At 46.8% G+C, this 15,492-nt stretch overlaps 1 protein-coding gene across 6 annotated transcripts in view; it reads left to right on the forward strand.

Moving 5' to 3' along the window:
- Nucleotides 1–15,492, forward strand: part of vav2 (vav 2 guanine nucleotide exchange factor) — a 472,851-nt gene that overhangs the window by 339,195 nt on the left and 118,164 nt on the right. For all 6 annotated transcript variants that reach the window (XM_039762597.1, XM_039762599.1, XM_039762598.1 and 3 more), the window contains one exon: nucleotides 8,533–8,632. In XM_039762597.1, coding sequence (XP_039618531.1) covers nucleotides 8,533–8,632 — 100 coding nt within the window. The remainder of the gene's footprint in view (nucleotides 1–8,532; nucleotides 8,633–15,492) is intronic.

Raw genomic sequence — 15,492 nt, forward strand, 5'->3', positions numbered from 1 at the left:
GCCTGGAGGAAGAAAGAGCAAGCAGGATGGTCGGTCTGAAACATCAGGGAGCATGGACAAGGTGGGACTCTGTAGAGCAGAGAAAGGTGACGTGGAACGACATCCTGCAAGCAGACTCCTACCGTGTCCACTTCCCGATTCAGGTTGTGTATGATGGCCTACCAAGTCCTGCAAACCTCCACATCTGGGGCAAGAGCGAGTCACCATCTTGCTCTCTTTGCTCAGGAAGAGGATCTCTCCGGCACGTTCTCAGCAGGCGTCCAAAAGCACTTGGAGAAGGACTTTATTGTTGGTGCTGCGACCAAGTGATGAGTGCAGTTACAAAGACAGTTACTGCTGCCATAACCGCCAGCAACCATCTCCGACCTCAGCAGTACCACACTACCCAGATCTGCAGTGGGCCTCCTCAACTCAGCTGCCGATTGGCATATGAAGGTAGACCTGGGCAAGCAGCTAAGGTTTCCAGAGCACATCCCCGCAACATCACTCTGCCCAGACATGGTCATTTTCTCTAATGCTACTAAACAAGTGACCATGATGGAACTCGCTGTACCCTGGGAGGCGCACATGGATGAAGCACAGGAGAGGAAACTTGTGAAGTACAAGGAGCTTTTAGAACAATGCAGAAGGCAGGGTTGGAAGACTAGCTGTGAGCCAGCAGAGGTGGGATGATGAGGCTTAGCGGGCCACTCTGTTTGATGAGTCATGGCCAAACTTGGCATGGGGAGAGTGACAGAGCCATCAAGGCCATTCCAGATGCTGCAGAGAGGTCCACTAGGTGGCTCTGGCTCAAGAGGGAGGCTCCGTGGTTGACACCTGCTGGGATGCAACCACGGGGCTGATCCCTAGCCTGGGTGAAGTTGTGCGAGGACCTCATGATACATCACTAAAGATGCATCCCAGCACATCCAAGGATGTATCACTCAGCTAAATGTCATGTGAAATGAAAGGAAACAGGACACGAGGAAGGGTTGCGGTCCCCACCGAGATCTCCGTTTAGCAACGATGCTAATAAACCAAAGTGAAACGAGAAAAGGGAGCAAGAAAATGAAAGACGGATGGGAATTGTTTCAGCAAATTGCTTTTGACTGCTTCTGCAAGCGGCGTTTCTGATGTAGCAGGATGACCGGAGGGCTTCTGGGTCAGACTGGGAGCATCGCCACGGCCCCTCGGAGGGCTTCTCATGCACACCAAGACTGGACTCGCAAAAAGGGATCCTACAGTTTACCTCTTGAGCAGAGCCTCCCCATAGCACCAAATCGTCCTTCTAGAACTTTGTAATCTGATTTTTTTATTGTTATTTTCCTGAAAACGTCTTTTAATTGAGTTCAGCTTTGCATTTTGTATTCATTGCATCGTCATTTTGTTTATCACTGCCATAGCCATTTTGTGACTTTGTTGCCAAGAGGCAACGTGACGTCACCCAGGCAAGTTGATGTCCAAGACTGTGCTTATTACCTAAAAGGCTGTTTAGGAGTTTTTGTTTAGTAAAGACTCTCCGTTTATTGGCTGCTAGGTAGGTTTGTTCAGCTCTTTGGTTTTGGCAAAATCTCATTCGTCGGTCCATTTCTGACCTTTGCCCCATTATTCTGGTTTATGTTCATCTCCCGATTCACCTTAACGGCCCGGGTGGCCTGCTGTCCTCCAGCTCCTTACGTCAAGTGGTCATCAGAACCACTAATACGACGCCAAATCAGTCCATGAATTGGCCCAGGGTACACTGGCACACTTGTGAACACGGGGTCCTTTATGGGCCAACACAGAAGTCCAGTTTGGGTTCCAGATCCATTTGCCTTAACTTGGAGTGTATTAATAATATCAAGAAGTTATATAAACGACAAGCAGTTGTTTGCAAGGCATTACTGTATAGAATCAAACGCCATGGTCGGCAAGTCTGAGCAGGATTTGCTGGACTGGTGAAGTCACTTTTTAAATCTAAATCAGTGGCCTTGTCATAATGTAGTGCCAGTCGTCACTTCTGTTTGCACGCCTGTCTGCTTGTTGTTAATTATTCTAACAATTGATTTGATGCCACCTGTCCTGCTGTGACGTGCTGGCAGGGTCTGCATGCGTGTTGAATCACCAAAAAGCTTTCATCTTCCGGATTTAACCGCCTGCTCTTTGCTCTTATTTTCTTCATTTGTTCCCGTTGCTAATTTTCACTTCTTTCCTTTGATGGCTGCCCTGTCAGAATTCATTAACTGCTATCTGCCTCCCAGTGGGTTACAAAGCCGCATGTGATTTATTATTTCTAATGGCCACCAAACATTTGTTTTCATGTTTATAATTAAAATAATTAAAACTTAATCCAGGTGGGCCGACGCACAGCGGCTTCAAGAAAAGTTTTGATTGGCCGAATTGGAGAGTTGTTCAGAACTGTGATTGGCCGTCCATTTGTGCAGTTCATCTAATGGCCGATGGACTTTTCAGTCGCATGAATTTGTTGCTCCGTGTTAAGTGTCTCGTATGTATGCTTCGTTATGTTCATTTTTACACGTGTGTTATGAGTGTGTGCAGAATACAGATATGTGTTTGTCAATTCGTAAGAAAATGGCTGTAGAGGTAGCTTTTTATAAAAGAAAACCATTCATTTTAGGCCGCCCTTTCAACACACCCTCGGCTACGGGGATGGACTGTGAATAATTAACGATATGCTGCGTGTGTCTCCTTTATCTTCATTAATTCAACACTGATAAAAGAATGCTCTAGAAAAGCATTGAAAAGCTGAGGGTTAATGGCACTTTGTCTAGCAAGTTCTGCATTGTCAGCTTTGCTGAGCTGCTTGGCTGCCCGTGTGACCGGCTAGAACCAGTAAAGAGCGGTGTGTGGGGTCAGCGTGGGCCGAAGTTGTAAAAGCACGAATAGAAGACTCGATTGGAGAAGAAAATTAGGACCGGGATGGGATTGGTAGAGAGGCCATCTTGGGAATGGTGTCAGGCCTTTGCTCTTCGACGTGTCACCACACCCACCACAACAACCGTTGGCCCGTAAATGCAGCAGGGAAGCGTGACAGAGACAATAAGTGCCAAGTCAAAGTGACGGTCACTCCAGCCATCGCAGCTGGAGGGCCTGCCAGAAAGACTGACCAGTGTGAAGGAAACCCGGGCGTCAGCAAGCCCAGACCCCGACACCAACACAGAAGCACACTCCTGGGTTCAAATACTGGAAGGTTTTATTATATTTTCCCCCCAAAAAAGTGATTCTAAACACAAACACAGGTCTTTTCTCGCCACAATATTTCCTTTCTTTCCTTCTCCTTAACGCACTGTCCCCCTCTTCCACTCAAGCATTGCTCCATTACCTCCCAGCTCCGACTCGCTTGGATATAAGAGAGTGCGGTCCCTTTTATTTACTTCCGGTGCCAGGGTGATTGCCCGATCGAAGCACATCTGCGTCACCCGGAAGTCCATTATAATAGGGAGCTTGTCTCCCTGCAGCGCCCTCTCGTGGCACCCAGTGACCCCCGCAGGGCTGCCCTGCCAGACTACATTTCCTGGCATGCCCTGCTGGCCTTCCCATTGGGCGTGGATATCCGGGGCTGCTGCCATCTAGCGTGCTGGGGGATTAAAAACTCCCCAGCGATATCTCTTCTTTTACAGGGGCTGTCTGTCCATCTCTACCTCCGGGTCTGCTTTCTGTTTCCTTCCTGGCTGGAATGCCCGTCCAGCCCATGTGACATCTACACCAGCTCGCCGCCTAACACAAAGAGACCTTCCACCTGAGCACGCGGCTCATTGGCTTTCTAGCCTTTGTTCATCCAGGTTGTATTCGGGGTAAATTCCACACCCATTTGTCATTACTTTACTTCAGTTTTAGGCATATTTTAGGAACTAAGGACATTTAGGGTACAGACTTATGAAGAGTTGTACCCGCTCGCCTGCTTGGGTACTGTATGTTTTGTTTCCTTTGTTTTAATGTGTTCACGAGGTGTAAACTCATTTTTAGCGTACTGTTAAAGCCTTATTTCCTTAATCCATCGTGCAGGAGGCGTTCCACCCGCTCTGCCCAGTCATCCAGTTGTGATAAATAATGCCAGAATACATGATAAAGGTTTGGGGCAGCCTCCCGTATAACGTATCCTGGCTGCTAAAATTGAAATGATTGAACAGAGATGTTCACACAGAACAGAACTGGTCAGAGACAAAAAAAATGGCGGCTTTAAGAGGCCAGTTCAGGAAGTGACGTCATCTTTAGGGGCGGGGCAAGAAGTGATGTCCATGGGACTAGAAGTGACACCATCTCTGGGGGCCGGGGCCAGAAGTGATGATGTTGGGGACCGGAAGTGATGTCATCGAGGGTGCCAGAACCTGGCGGGAGTTCCCAGAAACGGTCTGCAAATAACTGAGAAAGACAGTCGGCACACTCCGCCACCCTCTGGTCAGTGGTGGTATTACCATTACTCAGGCCTCCTACTCGCACGTGTGTCACACAGTGTATCGTCCACTCCTACGTCACTTGTCCCTCAAATTCACTGTTTCTCAACCTTTTTGCCCGTGCGGAACCCTTTGAAATAACATTCATGTCCTAGGGAACTCCTACGTAATAATTATATCATTATTAGTCAGTCAGTCATTATCCAACCCGCTCTATCCTAACATGGGGTCACGGGGGTCTGCTGGAGCCAATCCCAGCCAACACAGGGTGCAAGGCAGGAACAAGTTAATAACTTTGTGATAATTAATTGTTAATAGTTTAATCATTTTCATACATCAACATAAAAAGAATTGCTAGAACAATATCGAAAAAACGGCGAAAAACCCACGGTCGGATAATCCACTTCTGGGGTCATGTTCAGAGAGTCAAGAATTTAGAAGGCTAAGTTTCCTATGTGCTGTAGCAGCACCACCTCACGATTTGGTGCATGAACGCCTGCACGGACACTTTGAAAATGCACACTTATTAGCTCAAACAGTATTTAAAAACGCCAGTGTCTTAAGTTTGAATACTCAAACTGTTATTCATGTAATTTAAAGACACGGCTTCAATAAGAGCAAACAAAAGAAATACATTGGAAAACGGGGAGAGGGGGAAAGCGAACAAACTGGTCGTATTATTGAGTGAATACATACAATACAATACAATACAATACAATACAGTTTATTTTTGTGTAGCCCGAAATCACACAGGAAGTGCCGCAATGGGCTTTAACAGGCCCTGCCTCTTGACAGCCCCCCAGCCTCGACTCTCTGAGAAGACAAAAGAAATCTCCCAAAAAAAAACCTTGTAGGGAAAAAATGGAAGAAACCTCGGGAAAGGGAGTTCAAAGAGAGACCCCTTTACAGGTAGGTTGGGCGTGCAGTGGGAGTCAAAAGAAAAAGGGGGTCAATACAATACGATACACAGGACAGAACAAATCCTCAATACAGTATAAAAATAAAAAATTTAGAAGTACGGAGCAGAATTTAACAGTAGATGATATCCCATAATAAGATTTGGATATTTTTAAGTCCCGGAGACCTCATCCATCAAGCTGCCTCCCCCATTTGGCCATTCCATGGCTGAAACGTTGCTCGGCCAGCCAATCCGATGAAAGGACCCCTTTTTCTTATGATTCCTGTGATCCTCCATCAGGGAAGACTTTACCACAGGCAGGCAAACAACTTGGCAGGTGGGCCGTGGCACCAAGTGGCACATTTGAGTACCGAGAACAGAAACAGAATAGGAGAGGGTTAGTAACAAATTCTAACTCTCATGTTACTGATGTTTTAGTGCTGATGACCGTCTGTACAGTTAAATCAGCAGCTCTAGGCAGGGTGTCCTAAACTGAAGTGGTGAGATTTGAAAGCTGAAACCAAAGGGGCATCTCTTATAGTAGCAGGCAGACCACCGTACAGTTTAGGGGGGTCCTGTAACTAAAAGCTCGACCTCCCACTTGTATTTTATTAATCCTTGGAATCCTAAGCAGACCGACATCTTGAGATCTTAATGTGCGCTCAGGTTTGTAAGTCATGATAAGTTCAGATAAGTCGGCCATTTAAGGCTTTATATGTTAAACGGAGGATTTTGAAGTCTGCCCTAAACTTAACCGGGCGCCAGTGTAAGGATTTCAGAACTGGAGTTACGTGTTTGTATTTTCTTGTTCTTGTAATAATTCTTGCAGCCGCATTTTGGATTAACGGGAGGCTGAATAAAGAACAGTCTGAACATCCAGTGAACACCGCATTGCAGTCGTCAATCCTACTAGAGATAAATGCAGGAATGAATTTCTCAGAATCCTGTTTATTAAGAAAGCGCCTTCATTTCCTAACATTTTTAAGATGGACATACGTACCTGCACGCTAGAAAACACATAGGATTGATGAGGGGCTGACTGGACTTCTCGCGTTTCTTGTTTGCACCAACCAGCACCAGTTAACTCATAAGTGACACAAACGCTAGTTGCTGTATGAGAAGCAAAGCACAGACAGCACTGCCGCGCATCCTAGTGGCTGCTAATACAATTAACGCAAACTCAAATTTATTCCGGTTAGAGAAGGTTTAGTATGATGTCTGCTGAGGACATTGTGATCTGCAGGTTGTGGAGATATGAGAGGAGAGGAATGAAGGTCAGTAGGACCACCAGGACAGAATCCATGTGTGTGAAAGAGAGGGAGGTGAGTGGAGTGGTGAGGATGAGGGAGTGGAGCTGATGAAGGTGGATGAGTTTAAATACTTGGGATCAACAGTACAGAGTAACGGGGAGTGTGGAAGAGAAGTGAAGAAGAGAGTGCAGGCAGGGTGGAGTGGGTGGAGAAGAGTGTCAGGAGTGATTAGTGACAGACGGGTATCAGCAAGAGTGACAGGGAAGGTCTACAGGACGGCAGTGACACCAGCTATGTTATATGGGCTGCAGACGGTGGCACAGGAGACAGAGCTGGAGGTGGCAGAGTTAAAGATGTGAAGATTTGCATTGGGTGTGATGAAGATGGACAGGATGAGGACATTGGAGGGTCAGCTCAAAGTCAGAGAGGTGAGATGGCGTTGGTTTGGACATGTGCAGAGGAGAGATCAGGGGTATAATGAGAGAAGGGTGCTAAGGATAGAGCTGGCAGGCAAGAGGAGAAGAGGAAGACCTAAGAGGAGGTTTATGGATGTGGTGAGAGAGGACAGGCAGGTGACGGGGGTGACAGAACAAGATGACGAGGACAGAAAGATATGAAAGAAGATGATCTGCTGTGGTGACCCCTAACAGGAGCAGCCAAAAGAAGAAAAGGAAGAGAAGGTTTATTATTTTCTTCCACTGTTCAACTTTATTTATTTACCGCTGTTATTCGTTACCGTTTCTCATGAAACCCCTAGCGATGTCTCGGGGAAACCCTGATTGAGAAAAGCTGTGATCAAAACTGTGCAGTTCATCTCATCTCTCCAGGACATTCATATTACCAGGGTCATCAGGAAAGGGCCCACAATAATTTTGAGGACAGCATACAGTAGTATCCTGCGGTGGGTTGGCTCCCTGCCCAGGATTGGCTCCTGCCTTGCCCCCTGTGTTGGCTGGGATTGGCTCCAGCAGACCACCGTGACCCTGTATTCGGATTCAGCGAGTTAGTAAATGGATGGATGGATGGATGGATACAGTAGTATCTTCACACTTCTGCCATCAGGAGTGTGGAATGAAGGACAGCAAGACTCACCAGTAGCCATCAATCCATTCATCACTGCGTCCTCCACGTCCCATCAGTTCCATCGCTTGTTACCGTGTCTGTAGCTCGAGGCACAGAGGACTTCATTTCTTGGATTTTCTTTTTTCTGATTATTTTCTGATTTCTGCCTAATTATTACTTTTAGGTTAACTTCTGTCTAATTTATTGTTTGGTGTAAGGGAGACTGGCAAAGTAAGACGGTTTGAACCATTTTGTGTTTTTTTTTGTTTTTACTGTGCTTATGACAATAAATTTCTTGAATCATTTTTTTTTTTTTGCGCTGCCATTTTCATGTGGTCTATGATTTGATTTTATTGCTTTAAATGAACCAAACCTTCTGAAAATGTCACGATGGGTGTCTGCTCAGCCCCAGCACCATGACCTTACATCCATCTGTCCATCCATTATCCAACCTGCTATATCCTAACACAGGGTCACGGGGGTCTGCTGGAGCCAATCCTAGCCAGCACAGGGCACAAGGCAGGGTGCCAGTCCACTGCAGGGGGCACCCTAACCCTAATTCCTTTTAAATGATGTCACCGTATGGCAGCAGGAGTTGGTTGATGAATCTTTTTTAAAGAGTCACCAGTGTTCTCCGGGTACTGCAATGCCAGTGATTTTGAGAGCCAAAGGTTGCCCCGCTGTGCCCCCCGACTAATCGTGTAGTCCTTTCACTTCAAATCATCTGAAAGTCACTCGCGAGTGAGCAGTTGGTGAGCTGCGTCCTCACGAAGTCAGTCGGCTAAAACGTAACGTTAGAAATGAGAAGGGCACCACGGGGCTTGACGTTTGTGTGTAACGTGAGAGGTTGGCATTTCAATGAGATGTGCTTTATGCCAGTGGGGTTTTTCACCCTTTTCGGTGTCTTTTTTTTCTGCTCTTTTCATTTTGATCCACTTTCTGTTTTCAGCCTTCTGATTTATGGAGAGTACTGCAGCCACTTGGAGAATTCCCAGAAAACGCTAGACCACCTGATCGCCACACGGGAAGACGTTAAAATTAAAGTGGAGGTAAGCAGAGCGGGCGTAATGAGCGCGTTTCTTGACGTGTACTACAAACCTGTGCCAATGTCGTTGAAAGCTTCTGGAGATGAGAAGATTGTGACTTTTATAAACTTTTCTTGTATTATTAATTGATACATCAAGTTTATAATATTTGTGTGATTATAATGAGGGCCACTCCTCCAATAAATAATATTTTTTTGTCTGTTACTTACCTCATGTGGTTTATAGAAATGGCCAGCACTCGTGTTTCTGTGGAGGACGGAGACGTTCTGGCCGTGTATGGAGGTGCCCAGTGCTGGTCCATATCTGTTGATATTTTAGGATTTTCTTCACCCTCTTCGGCTTCCTGGCACTCATTTTGGGGTCTCAGATTTTGATTCTGACAGTTTACTTTAATTGCTACCTTTTATCTCTGAGCCGTTTTGGCCGCCATCTTGCATTATTGTTACGATCGGACTCCCGTCGTCAGGGCATTGTTTGGGGTTTGCCCTCAGAGGTGGTGGCCTGCAGTTAACCCTTAAACCGCCGCGACCAGCTATAGTCAGTTCCCAATGCAATTTGCCAGCCCACCGGAGCCGAGGATATTCGGTGACATACATTCGTTGAACACCGCAATTGGCCCTAGTGGCTTCCCAGTGCAATTTGCCAGCACGCCAGAGCTGATCGGTCCGTGCCGTACATTCATTGAGCAGCCAGCTCGTGACCACTGGCGCCCCCTGCAGCCTCAATGTCCCTGGGATTGAGCCACTGCACTAGACTGGCGTTGGCCTCTGTGTTTGTGTGCTGCCAGTTCAAGCGCAGTTGGCTCGATGATTTACTGAATTTCATCAATGGCGTCTGATGCCCCTTCTACATATCATAATTGATTGTTACAGAAGTGTATTTAATAATTTTTACAGTTCATTGGCAGGGTGTAAAATGAGCAGCATTCCAGTAATTGTGATGCTGTTTGCATGAAAAAAATACACGTTCCATTAAAATGTCACTTTTTCTTGTTGAATTGTGACATTTCTTTAAAAAGCGCAGCAAAAAAAAAGTATTTGGCGTCCGCGGTGCATTAACCCCAAGTATGTGGCAGTTTAAGGGTTAACAACACGGTGGGTTTAAAGGTCACCGAGGTGTTCACGAGCCCTGAACTTTAACTTATAACGCGCCCTTCTGTACCCGTCTTCTCTAAGGTAGCATATGAGTTAAAAATGGCCACTGCAGCACAATAACGTCATTCTGACGGTCGCCGTTGAGCTGAGGGTCGTTTCGCATACAGTTCAAAAAACCGAAAGTGACATTAGTATTGTATGCAGTTCCACACCGGTGCCCCACCAGAGGGTTCTTTAGGGTTTTCTGAAGATGTGTTTGGATGGTGTAGGATGTTGGCGCGTTTGTATTGTGTTACGTAACTCACCGTGAATGAAGGGTCTACTGGCGTCTGTCCTAAGCATTGCATCAGCGGTGCTCACGTATACAAAAAGGAGACAACTGGTTATTGTGGAAGAATCATTTTAGGGTAACATAGCATTCATCTTGAAGAAATAGCATAAAGGGTTAATACATGTGGGAAACCAAATGAAGGTCAAGTGAGCAGCAAAATGTACGCTGAAATATAGGATCTGGTTCAGGAAAAATACTGAGATGGTTGAGGAAATGAAGAATGTACCAGAAGAAAGGCTGGTGTCACATCCAAAATGTACCGAAGGATGGCTGTAAACGAGAATGGACAATTTGTGACGATGCGGGTTCGCTGCATACTCCCATCTCGCTTCCGGGGGCTGTTGAACCCGTCACCGTCGGTAATGTCACCGATGAGCACGGCAGTGAGGCACAACAAACAGAGCAAGGGGATGGTGCAAATGTGCAAAGTGCTTTTTATTTAAAAACAGCAAACAAACAACAATCCAAAACAAATAAATAGTGCAGTGCTTCCATAAGTCTTTCAAATAAATAATCCATTAAAACATGTGAAAGGTGGAGGTTAAAAAAACAATCCTTTAAAACGAGGTTGAAACAACGCTGGGAAGCAGTCCTTTAAAAACATCAAAGCCCGGTGTCGTCGTCTTTTACTGGCGACTCCCCTGTTTCTCCCATCCAGGTTATGCACCAGGGTAGCCAACCTACCTGCAGCTGACCTTCTGTCCATTCAACTGGTCTGGACGCTTCCCGATCCCTGGCTTTGGTTGCGCTCCCCCCAGACTGAGACTTGGCTTTTCACCCAACGGCCAGGACGCTCACGTTGGGGCTTCTCCTTCCATGCCTCCTGACTCCCGCTGCCTTCTCGGCCTTATGCGGCCAGCCGTCCTTCTGCCGGTCACTCCTGCTCCTCCATAAAATGCGACCACTTCCACCTGCCCTCAGGTGTTGGCCATACACCCCTGCCAGGGCTCAACTGTGCGGCTGCCTGCCTGCCAACCTTCGCTCGCTCGCTCTCCACACTGCTTCCTGCTTTTTTTTTTTTCCACATTCCTGCATCCTCCGTTTTCTTTTCTTTTCTTTCAAACCCCGCAACAGCCTCATGCATCTATTTATCCAGAGGACGTGGCAGTCGTGGCAAGCAGCAGCTCCTGGGAACAATTACGGATGCGGACCACTACTCACCTGTGCACCTAGGTGAGAAACGGCCACATCACGAACTCCTCAGGAAGCGCTTCGGCCAACACAACCACCATCCTGCCCCTCGCTAAGCCGTGAATGCGCAGATTATTTTAAAAGCGGCCCTTTTAACATGAGCTGTGGACCTGCTATACCACACAATACGCACAGAAGTGGTGGGGTCTCATCTCAAAAGGTATAAGAAGAACCAGAATATACGTAATATAACAGACTTTTATTTTATATAAATCATTTGGGTGTAAAGCAATGAACCATCCATCCATTATCCAACCTGCTACATCCTAACTACAGGGTCACGGGGGTCTGCTGGAGCCAATCCCAGCCAACACAGGGTGCAAGGCAGGGCACCAGCCCACCACAGGGCACACACCAATCACACACTAGGGTCAATTTTGGATCACCAATGCGCCTGACCTGCATGTCTTTGGACTGTGGGAGGAAACCCACGCAGACACGGGGAGAACATGCAAACTCCACACAGGGAGGACCCAGGAAGTGAACCCGGGTCTCTTAACTGTGAGGCAGCAGCGCTACCCACTGCGCCACCATGCTGCCCACCAATGAACCAACCAGAGTCAAATGTGTGCATTGATTGACACTGCATGTGAACTCAGCAGTTTATATAATGAACCTCTCAGACCATTCGGACCATTCGGACCAGGCTGTAACTGTGACTGCTTTTGATGAACGCTCCCTCCAAGGCTTTTTTCCCGAGGAGTCATTAAAAGATACAATGAACTGCTTTTCTCCGGCCTGATTACTGAAATGTCCCGTTAGACGATGTTTCTTTCTTTAATAAGATCGTAGTACTAGGGTGTTGTACCGTGTTAACCATTATGATTACATCTCGCCTGAAGAAGGGACCCGAGTTGCCTCGAAAACCTTGCATATTGTAATCTTTTTAGTTAGCCAATAAAAGGGGTCATTTTGCTTGACTCATCTCTACTTTAATAAGATTGTGAATTTCGACCACATTTTCATCTTAGAGGAATGAATGCCTGTGGCCTGCATCAGAGAAGCCATGACGGGGACTGAGCAGTTTAAAGACAATGACGTAATCATCATCTGAAAGACTCGTTCTTGGAAGATAAACCAAAGTTCAGTTTAGCCTTTGGCACTTCTGCCTGCGACATTAAGCGTTGTCATGTTTTCTGACATTACATCGGCTTCACATTTCTGGGATTTAAGGGGCCATTCCAGCTGAGAACCCATTGATCTGCAGGGGTGTACCTGATTGTATGCAAGTCTCTGTTTCCAACATGGAAGATTCCAGGACAGTCGGTGTTCTTAGTCATTGTACTCCTTTGTAATTATATCATTTATAGGCCAAGTCTTGTTGGATTTGACGGCACAAGCGTCACCCAGCTGGATTTGGGGATTTTCTGTCATTCATCTCCACAGATCCTCTCAAGCTCTGTTAGATGGGATGGACGGAGACCATCGGTGGGCAGCTATTTGCAGGTCTCTCCAGAGACGTTTAGTTGGGTTTGTTTTATCCTGCAAGCTCCTATGGGTGACCCTGTTTTTTCCCTCTTCATAAAATGTCTCAAATCAAACCCCACTCACTTAGCACGGTGTGATACTTTAGCACTTCCGCCCCCCTTCCCTTCTATTTCTGTAACCTCAGGCAATTAGAAAGAGTTTAGTGGCACGTTTAATTATGTATGATTCAGAAAAATGTTAAGGGATCCAAATACAATGTGAATATCGGCAAACCATTCCTTTATAGCCAAAGTGGCAGTGCCCCTTGCACCCATAGGGGGTCTCGGCTTACCTTCAGTCTGACTCGCTTTGCCACCACTTGGCCTTTGAATGGAGTATTGAAATCGGCCCCATGCCTGCCAAGTCAGAGTCATCTTCATCCTGGTCTTCTCTTCATGGCCAGAAGGTGAGAGAGCGAGAGGGAGGATAAAGGCAAGGTGACCACCTTTATAGCGTTCTTACCACGTGTCACGCACGCGCGAATAGGAGACCGCGGACGGACCTTAACACCCTTCGGCAGGGAGTGGCGGGGTACTAACCTTTCTCCTTTGCTTTCTTCCAGGAAAAAAAGACGCTCCGCCACCATAAGCCTCATTCCCGCAGTACGTTACTTCCGCCCTTCCTCCGCCATCTTTCTTGACGTCATCAGTCCCATCCTCCCTCACGGTTCCTTCCCAGCATTCCTCCACTTCCGGCTCCTCCCTTATAAAATGGCGTCGCGCATATGAACTGTTTTGTTTATATCTTTTGACCTGATTTGCAGTGTGGATTTGTCTGCAATATACGGGGCCGGAAACCCCAAACCTTTATGTTGTCTCTTGTTAAGTCTTTTACACACGTTACACGAACCAGTGGGGCGTCGTAGTACATTCAGAACCAATCATAAGCAGCCATACTTTAGACCAATCAAATTCAAGTCCAACTCATCCCCCAGGTGCTTTGTTGAGTCAGGCTGTGGCCTTCCTGCAGTTGGGTGGGTGGCTTATAACCTCCGAGTCCAAACACAGCCACCCTTGCCATGCTGGCCTGATGCTCCGTTCCCCTTCACCGTAAATTCGTCATCCTGACTCCAGTCCTAAAGACAGGGGGGAGTTGAGGTTGCTTAGGTAAACGTCAAAGCACCGAGAAGTAAAATGCTAATATTACATTTGCTTTGTCTAGCTTACAAATAAAGACGTGCAAAATATTTATCAAACTATATCTGAAATATCACAGCAGCCCAGGGTTCAAGTCTTCGCTCTGGCTGGACCACTCGAGAGCAGTGCTCCTCCTGTGTTGTCTTTGCTTTGTCCTGTCGGCCACGTCTCAGGTGAGGTGTGCGCTCAGTTGCAGGTGTTCATTAAGGATATTTCTCTGGACCGGTCCGCTCCCCGCTCCCTCGTCACATCCTCTCAAACCCAACACCGTCGATTAGTTATGACCGAATGAGCTGACGGATGGGGACGAATCACACGGAGCAAGCGGTGTCCAAAGAAATAGGGCTGTGATTCCAAAACGTCCAAGTGAATTGTGGGGGCGATAAACACAATCAGTAAATCCATTTAAAGCTGAGGAGTCGATGGCTCCTTCGTGTTCTTTTCAGCAGGACCCCACCCAGCACACCTCCATAACTCACGCAGCCCTGACCCCCATCTTGGCTGCCTCCTCCCGTCGTCATTCACGCACCCGCAGTCGTACCTTGGATCCCTGTGGAGGTCATCCTCCGTTGTTCAGCCCCTAGAGTGCCGTAACTTCCGCGGAGCCCCTCTTCGTGCTGCCTTTCCCCTTTAGGTGGCCGGATCGTCCTACCCGAGACTGCTCTTCAGTCGCCTTTTAACTTCTGTTCCTTTTCGTTCCATTTTTCCTTGCACTTCCCCTTTTATAATGGGGACGTGACACAGGTGTGGCAATTAGCAGCTCCCAGCGCCAAATACGGACACGGCCGATCCCTCGCCTGTGCACTTCCAGTAGTGTGAAAAACTATTTGCCCCCTTCCTGATTTCTTCTTCTTTTGCATGTTTGTCACACAAAATGTTTCTGATCATCAAACACATTTAACCATTAGTCAAATATAACACAAGTAAACACAAAATGCAGTTTTAAATGATGGTTTTATTATTTAGGAGGAAAAAAATCCAAACCTACATGGCCCTGTGTGAAAAGTAATTGCCCCTGAACCTAATAACTGGTTGGGCCCCCCTTAGCAGCAATAACTGCCATCAAGCGTTTGCGATAACTTGCAATGAGTCTTTTACGGCGCTCTGGAGGAATTTTGGCCCACTCATCTTTGCAGAATTGTTGTAATTCAGCTTTATTTGAGGGTTTTCTAGCATGAAGCGCCTTTTTAAGGTCATGCCATAGCATCTCAATTGGATTCAGGTCAGGACTTTGACTAGGCCACTCCAAAGTCTTCATTTTGTTTTTCTTCAGCCATTCAGAGGTGGATTTGCTGGTGTGTTTTGGGTCATTGTCCTGTTGCAGCACCCAAGATCGCTTCAGCTTGAGTTGACGAACAGATGGCCGGACATTCTCCTTCAGGATTTTTTGGTAGACAGTAGAATTCATGGTTCCATCTATCACAGCAAGCCTTCCAGGTCCTGAAGCAGCAAAACAACCCCAGACCCTCACACTACCACCACCATATTTTACTGTTGGTATGATGTTCTTTTTCTGAAATGCTGTGTTCCTTTTACGCCAGATGTAACGGGACATTTGCCTTCCAAAAAGTTCAACTTTTGGCTGATCAGTCCACAAGGTATTTTACCAAAAATCTTGGCAATCATTGAGATGTTTCTTAGCAA

Source organism: Polypterus senegalus, chromosome 9, assembly GCF_016835505.1.
Source record: "Polypterus senegalus isolate Bchr_013 chromosome 9, ASM1683550v1, whole genome shotgun sequence".
NCBI lineage: Eukaryota > Metazoa > Chordata > Cladistia > Polypteriformes > Polypteridae > Polypterus > Polypterus senegalus.